The 17,228-nt window shown below is 43.6% G+C and overlaps 2 protein-coding genes across 3 annotated transcripts in view; one reads left to right on the top strand and one right to left on the bottom strand.

Moving 5' to 3' along the window:
- LOC137564430 (small integral membrane protein 24-like) overlaps positions 1-17,228 on the top strand; it is an 89,614-nt gene that overhangs the window by 39,247 nt on the left and 33,139 nt on the right. The gene's annotated exons all lie outside the window — the stretch shown is intronic.
- Positions 187-17,228, bottom strand: part of ZCCHC4 (zinc finger CCHC-type containing 4) — a 33,561-nt gene continuing 16,519 nt past the window's right edge. Inside the window, exons 7-13 of one of the 2 annotated variants that reach the window (XM_068278286.1) lie at positions 16,901-17,051; positions 15,937-16,037; positions 14,670-14,791; positions 14,124-14,199; positions 13,076-13,127; positions 6,028-6,175; positions 187-1,405 (exon numbers count right to left, since the gene is read on the bottom strand). In XM_068278286.1, the coding sequence (XP_068134387.1) occupies positions 1,303-1,405; positions 6,028-6,175; positions 13,076-13,127; positions 14,124-14,199; positions 14,670-14,791; positions 15,937-16,037; positions 16,901-17,051 (753 nt within the window). In that variant the 3' untranslated portion in view covers positions 187-1,302. The remainder of the gene's footprint in view (positions 1,406-6,027; positions 6,176-13,075; positions 13,128-14,123; positions 14,200-14,669; positions 14,792-15,936; positions 16,038-16,900; positions 17,052-17,228) is intronic. The other variant, XM_068278294.1, reaches the window with a different exon arrangement.

Genomic DNA, 17,228 nt, shown 5'->3' with positions numbered 1-17,228 from the left:
AGCACTTCCAAGCAGCACCTGCATTATAAATGGACAGCAAATTAGAGGCACATTATGTGCATTCAAACTGCAATACCAAATTATGCAAGGGCTGAACTGACCCCAATAACGCCTCAAAATTAAGGGAAAAGATTAGGTGGCGGGAAGCGAGTGCTATCTATAGAAAGATCAATTGTGACACAAATGTTGAAAAAGAACAAAAACGATTTTATTTGACCAAAGCCAACATAACAATTCAAAGGAAAGCAAACAAAAATGATGTTTCACAGATGAATGATAAAGTTTTTTTTTTTTTCTAGGCCAAGCATTTTACCTTCTGGTGACATACAGTACTCAGCAAGTTGGTCCCTATTGGGCGTCTGTGATTATACAAGCCCTAGTACTATTTTTTGGTATTCATAAAACGGCAGAAGCTTGTGAATCTTGTTAAAAAAAAATAAAACCTGCGGTCACGCTACAGTGTAGGTGGCCATGTATTTATATTGCTATACATGGCACCTGCATTGCAGTTCCCATTCACTGACACTATATACATCGCTGAAATGTACACATGAATGCGTATGTGAATGAGGCCTTAAAGAGTACTGGAAGGGAAAATAGTTCCCCTAGGGGGTACTTACCTCAGTAGGGGGAAACCTCTGGATCCTAAAGAGGCACCCCCCCTTCCTCATCACTAAAGGGGATTGAGTGCTGGCTCCCCCTAAGATCTACGGTCAAGGGCTTGTCATCAGCAGTGCACACAGGTGCAATAGCGGCTTTCTGATGAGCTCTAGCAGAAATAGCTGAGCTTGATCGGGTCCTCTCTACGGTGTAGGCGCAGACAGTTTCCGCTTGCGCAATAGAGCAGACCCGATTGAGCTTGGCTATTTCCGCATGAGGCCAAGTGGGAAGCCGCTAGTGCTCCTGCGTGCACCGCAACATGTACATATTATGGTCAGTGAAGCTGCGGGGGAGCCAGCGCTAGAATGAGTTGGCTGTGAAGGACTGGGGAAGCCTCATTAGGATCCAGAGGCATCCTCCTCCTGATGTAACTACTTCCCCCCCTCCCAGGGGCACTTTTTTCCCTACAGGTTTAGTTTAAGCTGCACTTTGGGGAAGGTGAGGTTGAATGATTGACCAACATACAAACACGTCCCACCCAAGAGGTAGAAACTGACAACTTCAACTTCTTCCACCCTGGTAAAGATAACCTGCATGCTAGCTTCTTCATCCACCCATGACCTCCCCATCTCAGCAGTGTGAATGCTGTACAGACTTGGCTCTGTAATTCCCTGTGTCATCAGGCTACTAGCTGTTCTGTAATCAGGCGAGAGCTTTCTTCTTCTTCATCCTCTTTCCTCGTTTTGAAGCCTGGATGTTTTTCTTTGCATTCATCTTGAAATTCTGCTTGGCTTGTCTTTTCCCTCTGCAAACACCATGATTAAAGAAATGAAACATCCAAATAAATAAGATTAGTCTGCAAGTACTAAGTATCAATAAGAACTCTGCAAGATGCAAATTTAAGAGATCATCTACAGAAAAGTAAAATAAAAGGTGCTGAGTCATTGTGGTTTTAAATCCGAAGACATAACAACAAAAGGTGTTTAGGTGATATATTAAATGACTAACTGTACAAGATTTGTTTGCAAGCTTTCAAAACTTTGTTTCTTCTTCAGGCATTATACAGAACTGTATAGGCTACAGGCTATATGACATACTAGACTAGAGAATTGAGGGCATGAGGTAACGTCACAATGGGAGCAAAAAGGGGCCAAGTCAAGTCCCTGTGCCGACAGTCGGCTTTGCAAGGAGCTTGACACTGAAGAATACTTTACTATACAATAGTCACAGTGGTAAATGGTGCTGTACCCACTTAAGTCTTTTTTTTCTTACCACCCTACAGGGACACTTTAAAAATTCTTTTAGCTCCTTTTATGTGAAAAGACATAACATGCAACTGCTATTTGTACCAAACTACCATGAGCTGAGGCCTGAGGCAGATAAAACTCACTGCAAAATGTCACTGGCCTGTCAGCACTGCCAAGACTTTATGGATAAAGCTGCTCTGTGCACCAAAACTTATGGAGAAGTCTGTGATCATTCTGTGCATGTGTATAATCTGTGAGGCTCTGACCTGCTGTGATCACTCCCGACTGTAGCCAATACAGGAAACAGAAGTGACACATGACTGTGACCAGCAAATCAGAGCTTTACAAATCCATCACCTGACCTACCGTAACTAATAATACACTTCTCTATAAGTTCTGACAGAGACTTAATGCTGTGTACACACTAGACTAGTCATTTGTAACGGCTACAAAGCGACCAATTGTTATAAGAGGTAATTTGTTTCAGAGATCAACTTTCCAGTCAGTGATTGCTCTTTAATCTGTTATTGTAAAGTCCTTTGGCTGCTCATGGCGACGGAACGCCGAGACCCACGCTGAGACACGAGCCTCTGGGTCTCGGCGGCGCCCTGACGTCACTGGAGCGCATGGCGCTCAGCTCCCATTGGATAAGTGGCGGACGCGTTCCCAGTACACGCTCCGCCGCTGTAAACAGTAGCCACATGCGTACCTTGCATGTTAGCTGACGGCTGACACGCTGTTACTTGATTAGTTCTTTTGGATTCTTTTGCTTGTTGATTGGTTAGTCTTTGTATAAGAGTAAGGTGAGCGCCCTCAGTCTTCGCCCGTGATAGTCTATGCTGGGCTTGTAGCTGAGACTGCGCTCACACCAAGTGCCTTGCCTTGCTGCAGATTTGTCTGTCTCTTGACCAAGCTTCTTGTAGATTGGATAACCCGTTGCTGACCTGGATTGCACCTGACTACGCTTCCTCTGATCACCTGTTATCAAACCGGCTTGTTCCTGACCTGACTGGATTTCCTGTTGCCAACCTCGGATTGTTAAAATGTAACTGTTGGGCATAAAATCAATTCTCAGACTTAACTAATGTACAGAAGCAAAAAAGGACAACCCAGCATGCCCCGCAACTTCCTTTTTGTGGCAACGTACCAAATAAGAGTCAGGTAAACTGGGGAATGATCATTTATAAACAAGAAAAGTAATAGAGATTTTGACTTTTGGATTGCCTGGTTAGCATCCGTGTTACTTGTTTACCAGATAAAAATAAAGAATTTATTTTTTATTTTATGCCCGACAGTTACTCTTTAAAAGGACCTTGCAAGAACGCTGCCAGCCCTGATCTCGGCCTGTCTTGACTACGCCTCTGTATTGTGATTCTACTTTTGTCTGAATTGATTCAGTCTTTAGGCCTCAGGTTACTATTCAAGTGTACTGTGTTTGCTATACTTGCTGTGTTTGGTGAATGCTATTTGCCAGGTTGTATGCCACATCTACCTGCAGGGGTTTGTAGCTTGTGTTAGGCAGGAGTTTGTGCAGGTGTTAGGGCTGGGTTATAGGTCAGTCATATGAGCATAAAGTCTAACCTATAGCAAGTAGCCAGACTAGCCTGACAGTTATTCCTAACTATCGTGATCACAAATGTAGCTTATAGAGGAACTTCAGCCTAAACAAACATACTGTCATTAAGTTACATTAGTTATGTTAATTAAAATAGATAGGTAATATAATCTCATACCCACCCTGTTTTAAAAAAAAACAGGCAAATGTTTGATTTCATGAGGCTAGCCATCTTTTTGGTTGAAAGGAGGTGACAGGGAGCATGAGACACAGTTCCAACTGTCCTGTGTGCTGATCACCCCTCCCAGTTGCTAGGCAACATGAACAACAACATAGGGAATCCCATCATGCTTTGCACAGCATCAGGGAAAAAAAAGCCTGGGCAGTTTTCTTTGATGGGTGGAGCTTAGCTAAAAAATGCAGCTAAAAATGATGCTTTGGTAAGAAAAACAAAGTTCTGATGCTGTGAAACTGTTACAGAAACACCAAGCCTTTTCAGTTCTGCTGAGTCGATTTTTAGTCCGGAGGTTCACTTTAAGGCCCCGTTTACACTTAGGGCCTGTTTCCACTACACGCAGATTGGATGCAGAATGGATGCAGAAAAACTGACTCCAATGAATGCCTATGGGAAAATCTGCATCAGAAAAAATCGCGTTTAGTGGAAACAGGCCCATAGGCATTCATTGGAGTCAGTTTTTCTGCATCCATTCTGCATCCAATCTGCGTGTAGTGGAAACAGGCCCATCATCAGTTGGTACATGTTTTTTTTTTCTCCTCCATAGCAGGGCATTGTGAAAAAGATTTCAGTTAAAAGGCATTAAGTGTGAACTGTGTCATAGGAAAGCATACATACCGTATTTTTCGGACTATAAGACGCTCCGGACTATAAGACGCATCTAGGTTTAGAGGACAAATATCAGGGGAAAAAAAATATACTAAACCTGGTGCGTCCATTGTGCAGGGGCATCTTATGGACCTTCCCTCCCCGAATTATTATGCCCCCTTTATGTCTTTCTTGTACTTCTTGTGTCCCTCTGTGTTCACCTATGTCCCTCTGTGTCCTCTGTCCCCCTTGTGTCCTCACCCCCCGTGTCCACTGGTGTCTCCATGTCCTCTGTCCACCTGTGTCCTCTGTCCTGGTGTCCAATGCCCTGTGCTCTGTCCCCCTTCCTCTGTCCCCTTGTCCACTGTTTCCTTCAGTGTTTGCTATCCCTGTGTCCCAGTGTCTGCATGCCCCCCTGTGCCCCAGTATTTGCGTGTCTGCATGTACTCGATTTTCCCGGTGTCTGCGTGTCCTGGTCTGTGTAAACACCTACACTACTTCAGCAGCAGGGTGTCCCCGGTTTCCCAAATACATACCTGTCTTGCAGCTTTGATCATTGCGATGTACTCTGTGTCCCCAGTGTGTTTGCGTGTCCCCAGTGTCACATACGAGCAGTTGCCACATATTCGGCCGGCTGTCCCCAGTTTCCGAAATACATGCCTGTCTCGCAGCTTTAATCATCGCGCTGTCTGCCGGTATTGCTGTAGCTTGTATCAATCAGGAAGTCCTGGACATTTTTGCAGAGGAATCCACCAATCCGGCGGGAGCGCTGGCCTTAACCGCCAATCACGCTGCGCACTGCTCGAGCAATGCACCAATCAGGCGAGGGGGTGCTGTGATTGGCCCCAATGACGGAAAGTTGGTCCCGCCCTCAACACCATCGGGCGAGCAGCAGTGCGCAGCGTGATTGGCGGTTGAGGCCAGCGCTCCCGCCGGATTGGTGGATTCCTCTGCAAAAATGTCCAGGACTTCCTGATTGATACAAGCTACAGCGATACCGGCAGACAGCGCGATGATTAAAGCTGCGAGACAGGCATGTATTTCAGAAACCGGGGACAGCCGGCTGAATATGTGGCAACTGCTCGTATGTGACACTGGGGACACGCAAACACACTGGGGACACAGAGTACATCGCAGACACGCAGGCACTGCAAACACGCAGACACGGGGAAATGCAGACATCGGGAGGGATTTGCAGACATCGGGAGGGATATGCAGACATAGTAGACACAGGGATAGAGTTACAGGCGCAGGTCCAAATATGTAGCATTCGGACTATAAGACGCACTGACTTTTTCCCCCCATTTTGGGGGGAGAAAAAGTGCGTCTTATAGTCCGAAAAATACGGTACACACATCCAATCTTGATTGGCCAATATTACCAACTCCATGAGAGCTTACCAAAACTATCTATTCATAGTATTCAAAATCTGTTGGCCCTCATACTACATGGAAGTGGTAAAATTGCCCAACCACTGGCCAATCAAAATTGGATGTGTGTATGGACCCTAAGAGTCAGCATCCTAGTCTCTTCACAGTTTGCAGGACTACTCAGTTCATAAAACAAATTAAAACTTTCTATTCGAAGTATGAGGCACAGTGAAGTGCATCCTCACACTCCTAACGCAGATATATATTCAAAGTTAAGAACTTCATAAATAGGCTCTCACGTTAGCAACCCTCAACATCCAGCTGCAGGCCACATACACAAATGTAACTTGATTGCCACACTTTGCAATGCTTTCCTTACATGTCAGTAATCATGCAAGGAAAGCATTAGATGTAGACTCTGCCATGACTGACCTCTGGCTCTGAGCCCCGATCACTTGCTTCTGAGGACAACTCTTACGCTTGTGATCTGCTCCTCCACACAGAAAGCAGCCGTCCGCTGACCTGCCGCAGGGATGATCCTGTAGAGCGCAGCGACTGCAGGAAGAGCAGTGAGTCCAGGCTGCAAAAGAAAACCGACAGTTTACATTGCAAGCTGTAAAACCTGATCTGAAGGATAACATGTATGTTTTACCAAACAACCCGCTTACGGTAATTCCACAGAGTTATTTTCTGAAACCTATCTGCATTTATAAGGCCCAGTTCACATTGGTCAAAATACGGTTTGTTTAGCGGCCTGTAAAACTAAAACAACAGTTGGATTGACTTGAGCTGCTTCTTATCAGTTGTTTGTTATATTCTAAAGTTCAGATAGTTTGCACAGCATATCTAGCTGCAAACAGCTTCAAAAGTTTATAATTATTTACCGTATTCCTGTGATACAATGAGGGCAGCCATGTTCTGTTTGTCTCATTGTCACAGGCTGAGGGCTGGAGATGCTATAAGCTTGCCTGTGTGTAAATTCAGTCCCCTCTCTTCCTCCCTCCTCCCCTCTGCCTCTGAAATCTCTGGCTAGTAACCTCCTCCTCCTCCTGCCCAGACTGAGCTCCCATAAGCCCTTGCTACAGTGCCAAGGCACAAAAGGAGCTGTGGGTGAGGCTTGTTTAGTTTATAGGGAATTAGAGTATTAAAACAAAACAAGGCATTTGGCTTGAGGAATGCCCTATAAACTATATGAAAGGAACACAATTATGCAATGAGTAAAAGTTTATCTCGGATCCACTTTAACACCCATTTCCTGTGAAAGGAAAGGTTTTAACGCTTCATCATTAAAACAGAATTTTAGCCCCAAGCAAGAAAAAAAAAAAAAAAAAAAAAGAAAAGAAAAAAAAAAAAAGAAAGACTGACCCAAAATTAGTTGTTCCAATGTTTTTACCCATGTATTTGCACGTTTTCACTTTCTATATGCTGAAAACATATTTTATAGATAAAATGAGATGAGAAAGCATTTTCTTTGAGAAAACTTAAGAAAAAACATAAAGGGAACCCAAGGTGAGAGGGATATGGAGGCTGACATGTTTCTTTCCTTTTAAATAATGCCAATTACCTGACAGCCCTGCTGATCCTCTGCCTCCAATACTTTAAAGTGTACTTGAGACGAAAACAGTCTCATATTTTATACTTAACTTAAAGGGAACCTGATATGAAAGGAATTTTCAGGTTCCATACTTACCTGTGGCTTCCTTAAAGCTAATGTAACCCCATGTAAAATAAAAGAAGTTAGATACTCACCTAAGGAGAGGGATGGCTCTGAGTCCTAATGAGCCTATCCTCTCCTCTCCTCTCCCGGGGCCCGGTGGATCCTTCGTTCAAATCCGCCGCCGTGGGGACTTTGGAAGTCTTCGGGAGCACTCGGGCTCCCGAAGACCGGCGGCTCCATACTGCGCACACGCGTGTGCGTCATAGACACGCGCGAGTGCGACAGAGGGCACTCGCGCATGCGCAGTATGCAGCAGCACTTCGGGAGCCCGAGTGCTCCCGAAACTTTTCTTCAGCGGCGGAAGTGACAGTATTTGACCGAAATGGTCGAATACTGCTACGGGGGATCCTGAGTGGGACGGGGCACAAGGAGAGGAGAGGGAAGTCTCATTAGGACAGAACCTTCCCTCTCCTTAAGTATCTGACTTTTTTATTTTTTTAGGTCGGTTCCCATTAGCTTTAAGCCCCCTTGAGGCCGCTCGGTCTCTCACCGTTTCCCGAGGTAGTTCCCCCCCCCCCCCCCCCACTGGATTGCCCGTTAGCCTGGCCGAGTCCATGCCAGGCTGTACACCTGTGGCCGGGAGCATTCTACGCCTGTGCAGAATGCTCTCAGCCGCAGGAGTGCAACAGTGGTGCACGCTTGGCCAGGCATTCCCAACGAAGTGGGGAAACGGCGAGGGACGAGCAGCCTCAAGGGAAGGAAGCCCCAGGTGAGTATGGAACCTGAGACTTCATTTCATCTCAAGTTCCCTTTAAGCCATAGACCCCCAACAAGCATGCAGATCAGATGACAAATTTCACAAGATTAGCGGCATGCTTGTTTCAGGTGTATGATTTAAATCCTACTGACCTGAAAGCTCAGCAGGACTGCCAGGCAACTGGTATTGTTTAAAAATAGTAAATATGGCAGCCTCCATAGGTTTCACACCTCAGGTTCCTTTTAACTGAATCAGGCTTATGGTTTCTGCTGTAATTCTGTTGGGGTTTTGGGAGATGTAGTCAAACACTACTTCATATTATGTGCATCACATGGTCACATCTGGCTGATAACACCCAGCAGCTGAAGCAGAAACTCTACTGAACTTCAAACTACATCTGGGACATGAAAAATGTATCCTGTCCTGCACTTTTCTCCTATAACCGTGTTTATAATCACTTGGGCACAGTGCACACTAGATTCTCAGTAGAGGCAAACCCAACAGCCCACCTTGGCCGAGAACTATCTAGTGTGTGTACATGGCTTTACAATCACATGATATAAAAAAGCTGTTTTCACACAACACATACAAAGATGATACTATATTCGCTACATTTACCCCTACATTGTTACATCACTATTTTATGTATCATTGTTGAACGATATACTGTCCCCCGTGTAACATTGTACACATTGTAATGTTTCTCCAATCAATTGTACAGAGCTGCGTAATGTGTGGGTGCTTTACAAATAAAGTTTATTAATACTACTACTACAGAGGCTCTGCCATCAGGAATTAGGCTTGGGAAGTAAAAGAAAATTAAAGGGACACTGAGGAGTAAAACTAAACGAAATTGGTACCTGGGGCTTTCTCCAGCCCACCGTAGGTCGGGAGGTCCCCCACCGTCCTCCTGGCTCCTATCCCTGTCCCTCCACGTGGTTTAATCTCGTATGCGCAGTAGTCACGCCAGTGTTACCGATAAGGAAGTGGGAGCCCGACACCGGTTGTCGCGGGTGCGGTATGCAACGGAGGGACTGGGAGAGGTGCCAGGAGGACGTCGGGAGACCTCCCGACCTACGGTGGGGGCTGGAGGAAGACCCAGGTAAGTACCAATTTTGTTTATTTTTACTCCCCAGGGTCCCTTTAACTATCCAAAACTGTGAATCACATTTCAGGAAATTACATTTTTTATAATACAAAAAGTTATAACATTGCTGTAACTAAAGTTCCACTTTAAAACGATAAATGTAACAAGAGGAATATGTAGACTGCCATATTTATTACCTTTTAAACAATACTGGTTGCCTGGCAGCCCTGCTGATCTATTTGGCTGCAGAAGTGTCTGAATAACAGCAGAAACAAGTATGCAGCTAATCTTGTCAGATCTGACAATAATGGCAGAAACAACTGATCTGTTGCATGCTTGTTCAGGGTCTATGGCTAAAGGTATTAGAGGCAGAGGATCAGAAGGAGGGCCTGGCAACTGGTATTGCTTAAAAGGGAGAAAAAATATAGCAGCCTCTATATCCCTCTCACAGTCACAGTTTTACATTCCTATAAAATGCCAAGACGTGGTGCATTGCTTTCAACAAAGGTAAATAACCAAAAGTTTATTATTTTTTTTATAGGACATGCCAAGACTGGTATTCTTCATGGCAAATCTTATAACAGAACTACTCAATTCATCGCCTTCAGATTCACACATGGAAAAGCAATTTTTCAGTGTTGAAAACCAACATTATGCAGTACAGCACACTTCTGCATGCAGGAAAGCAGAGCTGAGCAACTATAAAAGCGTTATACATACCTGGGGCTTCCTCCAGCCCCATCCACACGGATCGCTCACACGCCGCCGCCGCCCTCAGTCTTCTCCTGCTCCGGTACCCGTAACTTCAGCAAGTCGCGGCCTGTCTGCGCAAAAGAAGTGCGCGCTCTACGTATCTCTTCAGCAGCTGCTGGAGAGATACGTATAGGATGCAGTTTTATTTGCGCAGACTGGCCGCGACTTGCTGAAGTAACAGGATCCGGCACCACAGAGACGGAGGACTGCAGTGTGGAAGTGATCCGTGCGCATGGGGCTGGTGGAAGTATGTATAACACTTTCATAGTTGCTCAGCTCTGGTACACTTTAAGTGACCCTGAAGAGAGCTGAAAAAAAAAAAAAAAAAAACATACAGAATAATCCAGAGCCTTCCCTCGACAAAGGTGAGTATCTACCTTTTTTAAAAATTTGTATTTTTTTTTTTTACACAGCTCACTTCAGGTTTATTTTAAAACTTTTAAGAAAGTAACCAAGCAGCTCGGGTGACCCAAACCACTAGGAATGTATAGGGGGATAAAAGAGACCTAAAAACCCTCCTACTAATAAGCAACAATTAGGGAAATTTGCCTTCTTAAAACAGAAGCAAACTTGCAATAATTCAGCTATAAGTGAATATTTGTGGTTACCCACAATGCACCACTACTGAGCATGCAAATTATCTATTTTTTGCCCCTGTAAGCCAGACAAGCATCCAGAACCGCTGGTGTATAGCAAGCCTATAGCTTTACATATTACACAGGCACACCAACCCCTCTAGTAATTTCAGATCTCATAAGGGAGCCTAGTCTTGCTTTAGTACTGATCACCCGTTGATGAGTAGATGAAATAAAGTATAAAACCTATACAGAGAGCATCACTGTTCCAAGCCACGAACTCTGCCTCCCAGGTATCAGACGATCCACTAACATGGTGATTTGAGTCCAGGAACAGCAAATGCCACTCTAACTTTGCTATAGTGTGACTATTAGACATGGTAGGCAGGGGCCTGAGCAATAGCGATTTTGCATTAGCTCAGTTTATGTTTAACGACTGAATGAAAATGAATGTTCAGTGGCTACATGTCAACATTACTGAGTGTGCAGTACTATAATGTTTTATGCTGCTTTGCTGCCCTCATGTGGTCATTTTTAGGATTGTTAAAGACTGGGGAGGTGATGAGTGACTGTGCGTTTATTTCAATAGCTTAACCTCCCTGGCGGTTAATTTTTTTTGCCAAATTGGCAAAAAAACTTTTTTTTTGATTTTTTTTTTTGTTTCATGTAAAGCTACCAGAGTGGTAGCTACATGAAACACCACTAGAGGGCGCATGTGTCCCTCTAGTGCGATCGTCGCCGGCATCTATAGCAAACAGGGGAACGCGTATATAACGCGTTCCCCTGTTTGGCTTCTCCTGTCGCCATGGCGACGATCGGGATGACGTCATGGACGCCAGCCGACGTCCTGACGTCAGACACCTCCGATCCAGCCCATAGCGCTGCCCGGAACTCATTGGTCCGGGCAGCGCAGGGCTCTGGCGGGGGCCCTCTTTCGCCGCTGCGTGCGGCCGATCGCCGCAGAGCGGCGGCGATCAAGCTGTGCGTGCGGCTAGCAAAGTGCTGGCTGCGCGCACAGCAATTTACAGCTTGAAAATCGCCCCACCAGGGGCTGAGATCTCCCCCTGCGCGGCATAGCCCGAGCTCAGCTCGGGCTTACCGCCAGGGAGGTTAAAAGGAAATCCGATGCATATTAAACATTTTGAAAAAAAACCCCCAAAAAAACAAACAAACATAATTGACTAAAAATTGACAGTAATTGGCAATTTGTTTCTAGTTAATAACAGCGTGTTAAAGTAAAAGATAAACCACTAGTAAAAATCACCCTTCTTTTCTACTTCTCTTTCTTATGGTTAAGGAGTCCTTTCAAGTATATGGGACCACTGGCATCTAGCCAGCAATGAATGGGAATTGGTATTAGATGACAACTCAACCATGTCCCATACTGATTTGAAAACAGATAGGAGTTGGACCTCAGATTCATACAATGCTATATGCATTGACTGCTTGCCAACATGATTACTATATTAGTGGCATTTCTTACGTGTCTTTGTTAATATAACACCTTTTATTTTGTAATAAAGTGTATTGTAAAAAAAAAAACAAAAAAAAAAAAGAAAGAAATTACAAAAATCAAGTATGCGCCCATGTTAATAGCAGCATCACCAAAAATACACCTATAACTGCAGTAACCCATAGCCTCCAATCAGGTTACTGTTTCTACACTTTCATTCCCTACAAAGTACACACAGGTGATTTATGAACAATGGCTGGATAGTGAGGGGTAAAAAGGATAAAATATACTAAGCATATACTCCCAGAGGCAGACACAAGAACTGTCAATTTCAAAACAGTCGAGAATTTATTGACATACTCCAAAGTACTGTATGTCAAATTCTCAACTGTTTTGAAATTGACAGTTCTTGTGTCTGCTTCTGGGAGTTAAGTCCACCACTGCCGCCGTAGCATATTTTATCCTTTTGGCGCCTCTGTTTACTTTACCTCAATTGAGTCCACCCCTAGTGGAGGGGTGACATACCCCCTTCTTTCCTTGATCTACAGAGAGCGACTTCTTAATCCTGAGTGGGGACAGGTCTAATCTCCCCACCTGCATTTACAGTGGTTACCTTGGAGGTAACCCTGGTTTGTGAGTATATTTCTACTTGCTTTCAGAATTCCATTTACCAGTACATATTACACTATATTGGGCTCTCGGTGCCCCTCTCTATATCTCTCTACAAGTGGATGGATAGTGTACTGGTTGAGGGCTCTGGCACAGGAGACTAGGGTTTGAATCTCCTTCCTGTTTAGACCTTGGGCAAGACTCCCTAACACTGCTACTGCGTACTGAGCGACCCCTAGTGGCTGCAGCTCTGGCCCTTTGAGTCCTGCAGGAGAAAAGCGCAATATTAATGTTCCGTGTCTTATCTTGATAGGGGATTCTGATGAAAATCTGTGACAGAACTGCATTTTCCACATAACCTCTGAACTCTAACCACTGACATGCCTGACTGGAAATTTTTATCTCTATAGTAGGAAAGCATGGGCTGGCACATTAAACTTGATTTCAACACTACAGTCTGCATCTGGATATGTAAAAGATCTGCAATCATTTGCAATTTTAAATAAATATTTGTATTAAAATTCAGCCTAGAGATTTGTATGCATGTCACTGGGAAATATGACACAGATAAAGAACTGTCATTACTCACATGGTTTCACACATTTATTGCAGAGGGCACAGTGCTTCCATTTTCTGCCATCCTGTAAGGGGACAATTATGTTAGCAAGTTCAGGTACCATGTGGGTAAATTACACGTACTGACATACACCGATCTATCTCATAAAGCAAACCTTTACGCTTGGCATACTTCACATACATGTGGCATAATCTGCAGACTATTACCTGAAATTTTTTTAGCTTACTTTTAATCATGATTTACATACGGTACATATGCCACAGCACCATCTGCACCCTCCAGCGCCCCCTGCTCTGCAACAATATCGTTCTGAGCTCAATCTCCACAAGCCCACACAAGTGGCAGCTCTCCTGCGCAGTATGCCGTTACAGTGATATCGGGAACTATCAACAGGGAATGAAGGGGCGTTCCTAGGCACCCCACCCCAGATAAAGTAGAGGGGATATTTATATAGTTAGCGAGGACCTCCATGCTGAAAAACAAAATCTTGCAGCGCTGCTGAAATGAAAAAAGTTATATTTACCTGCGGTGTCTTGTCCCACGAAGCCATACTGATGTCCCTGCATCACTACACTTCCGCCCCTTGGCCCCACCTCCTCTCTCCTCCGAGAAAAAACTCCAAGCTATTTACTGCATTAAATTGCAGGGTGTTTTTTCTCAGAGGAGAGAGAGGAGGCGGGGCCAAGCAACAGAAGTGTAGCATTGCAGGGTCTTCGGAGTGGCTTCGTGGCACAAGACACCACAATTTAACTTACAGCAGCGCTGCAGGAATTTGTTTTTCAGGATGGAAGTCCTCTTTAAGCTGCAGCAGAAGTCGACGCTGAGCGCGTTCAGATAAAAGAACCAAGTACTTAACAGTTTTACACGGCAGTAACTGTGACCAACAATCCCACTGCAGTCAGTTCTGAGAACATCTCAGTCTGGGATGGAGAAGAAGAAAGGCCCCTTTTGGTGCAGTGAGTGGCCAGGAAGAAGATTTAATACTTAGCCTGCTCAGCTATGAAACATCTGTTGTGTATACTGAAACCTCACAACGTGTATGAACCATACGATTGGTTACCTTGGAGGTACAAGAGTTGCACAGTTGACAGTGTTTATTTTCAGAGGACACGTATCGGTGACACAGTGCGCAGAACCTAAAATGACAGAACATAATTTCATATAATGGGAAACCTAAAGCAAACAATGAACGCGATGTCCACGAAGGAAGATTGTTTTTTTACTGCCCCTCTGAGGTCTTAGGAATCAAAATGATGCACTATACGGGCAGTTTTTTAAAAATAGATGATAGCAGGCTTTTTTTTTTATACAGGTTCTCTTTAAGTAATTCATCAGTTATAGTCCAATACAGAACTTGGTGAAATCCAAAACGTTATATATATATTAAAAAAAAAAAAAAGTCATAATGTGCATGTTAATTTAGATGCTTCTACCTCTGAAGCTGCCAATTATTCTGACAGGCAACTTTCACCAAAGCTAACCTCCAATTACTTATGCTTCATGTATGCCCAGATGTGTAGGTTTGCTAATAAAGTTCAGTGACATGTGTAATGATGTCAACATGAAGACATCTTATGCAGTCAATGATAATTAATTGCATTTTCACCTGTAGCCTTCACTTGCTGGAAGCACAATTTTCTCTGGTGAAATATTGGTAAAAATCCGGACAGGTGACTGTTTCCTTCCAGTCTTCCCATGTTTATACTGAGTATGGTTATCATAGTCCACCTGAAAGAATACCAACATCATCTGCATTAACATCATTAGTTGTCCATAAAGGGGTCATACACATCCTTACTATCTCATTAAAGCACAGGAGACAAGGAGAATACAAAGAAATCCACCCTGTGTGTTTATAGTAAACAGCCTAAGGGCTCGTTTCCACTATTGCGGTGCGGAATCGCCTGGATTCCACCGCTGATGAAATCACATGCGGATGCGATTCCCCAAGCGGTTTTTGCTGCGAATTTGCATAGGTGAGGGTATATGCGATTTTAACCATGTCACTGCCTGTGTGAATTTACATTGGTACCTATGCGAATTCGCGGCAAAAAAACGCATGGGGAAATCGCATGCGATTTCCCTATTAAATACATTGCATGTGATTCGCATGCATTCCACTCGCAGGCGAATTCTGCAGCTCTTTTGTGCGTTTTTTCACAGCTGAAAAAAAACGCACCTCAACAACGCTACAGTGGAAACAGGCCCATCCACTTGCATTACAACGATAGTGGAAACGAGCCCTTAGTCTCCCTTCTCAGCAAGTAATAAGCTAGTGTAATTTTGAGCTGTCAGCTGTCTGCCAAATTCTGAACTAATATGTAAACACGGGGGTTAACACTTTCTGTGCAGCCAGGATACCAGGAAATAACCACTCTGCAGAATCTCAGTATGAGTTCTATAAGCTGTAACATGGACATGTTTTTTTCTTTAAAGGTTATTATACTGTTGCTAATATTTTAGAGCAGAGAGGAAGTTCTGAGTTCAGGTCCACTTTAAAGGACACCTGAAGTGAGAGGTATATGGCTGCCATACGGATTTCCTTTTAAACAATACCAGCTGCCTGGCAGTCCTGCTGATCCCTTTGGCTGCAGTAGTATCTGAATCATTCATACCTGAATCAAGCATGTGGCTAATCCATTCAGACTTCAGTCAGAACACCTGATCTGCATGCTTGTTCAGTGTCTATGGATAAATGTAGCGGATTAGGCAGAGGATCAGGAGGACAGCCAGGCAATCTACATTGTTTAAAAGAAAATAAACATAGCATCTTCAACATTCTTAGTTTAGTTGTGCTTTACAGAAAATAGAAAACATTTCCTCAGATTATAAATTGGGAAATAACAGACAAAAGACAAACATACGGTGCTCACCTGATAATCCAGCATACTAAACCCAGGACAAGACTGCACAATACGAGGCTCAAAGAAATAAGGAAAAATCCAAAATGTAGGCAGTTCCATCGGATTTCCTACTGGGAAAAAAATATCAGTCACAAAGTCGCAGAGAGCTCTGTCTTCTGAAGCTTATCTCAAGTGTCTGGCACTATATTGTTTTTTTTTTTTTCTGCAGAGGACAGTTCAAAAGTTCACCTGTCTACTCTGTAAAATCATTTAGAATGCTGAGTAGTGTAAACTTCAAATATTAGAGAATGATGCAATGTTATAAAAAAAACTGAAAATAAAAATATGGGAAAAAAGGGACGGAGAAATTCGTACCGCGGGGGGTTAAGTGGTTAAGTTAACTCTTCAATCCTTAAAATAACTCCAGAATTCTAACGTTAAAGACAGGCTGTTAATTAACTGCGTGTGAAAATAACTACAGAGGAGGTAACTTAACTCTCACTGGCCTCAATTCACTAAGATTATCTCCTGTCTTTAATAACTCTTCTAGAGTTGTTACCATGGTGATAAGGCATGTAGTATTCAGGAAACATTTTACCTCAGGCAAACCTAAAGTTAACTCTTCTGTCTTTAAGTTAACTCTCCAATCCTTAAAATAACTCCAGAGTTAAAGACAGGCTGTTTATTAACTGCATGTGAAAATAACTACAGAGGAGGTAAATTAACTACAGAGGAGGTAAATTAACTACAGAGGAGGTAACTTAAGGAATGAAGAGATAAGATAACTCTCTCACTGTGTGGAGGTAAGTTTTCTCTTGCCTTATTATCTCCAGCATGATCTTAGTGAATTGAGGCCATATTGATGCTTGCCCAATTCCCATTGCACCATTTTCATCTTCACTCCACCCACCAGAAGCCGAATCTAATGCACCACACGTTGCCCTTCTTCCCTATGAATTACCTGCAGGTTCAGTAATAATCAGCTCCAACACACCTGCGTTTGACGGTGCCCTCCAAAGCTTAGTCATTTTTTTGAAGCTGAAAGCTAATGGTTCTACTAAACCTCCAAAAGGAGGGTCTGTCACCATAATAACACCTTCTCCATCCTCTTCTTGCAGGAATCGCTGGCAGACACTCTTTGGAGCCTAAAACACATTGTAAAATTGCTTAAACAGAGTCTAAAGTGAAATTGTTTTTTTTTTGAATAAGACATTTATGTGGAGCACTTTATGTATGCTGTTCCCCCTCTTACTGCCGCTCTGAGCCCTTTATTTTTCATTTCATAGCATTTAAAAAAAATATAAAATGTATAAAATGGGGGG

Source organism: Hyperolius riggenbachi, chromosome 1, assembly GCF_040937935.1.
Source record: "Hyperolius riggenbachi isolate aHypRig1 chromosome 1, aHypRig1.pri, whole genome shotgun sequence".
In the NCBI taxonomy this organism is placed as follows: domain Eukaryota; kingdom Metazoa; phylum Chordata; class Amphibia; order Anura; family Hyperoliidae; genus Hyperolius; species Hyperolius riggenbachi.
Note: the sequence above shows the minus strand (reverse complement) of the source record. Positions and strands in the feature narration are given on the sequence as shown.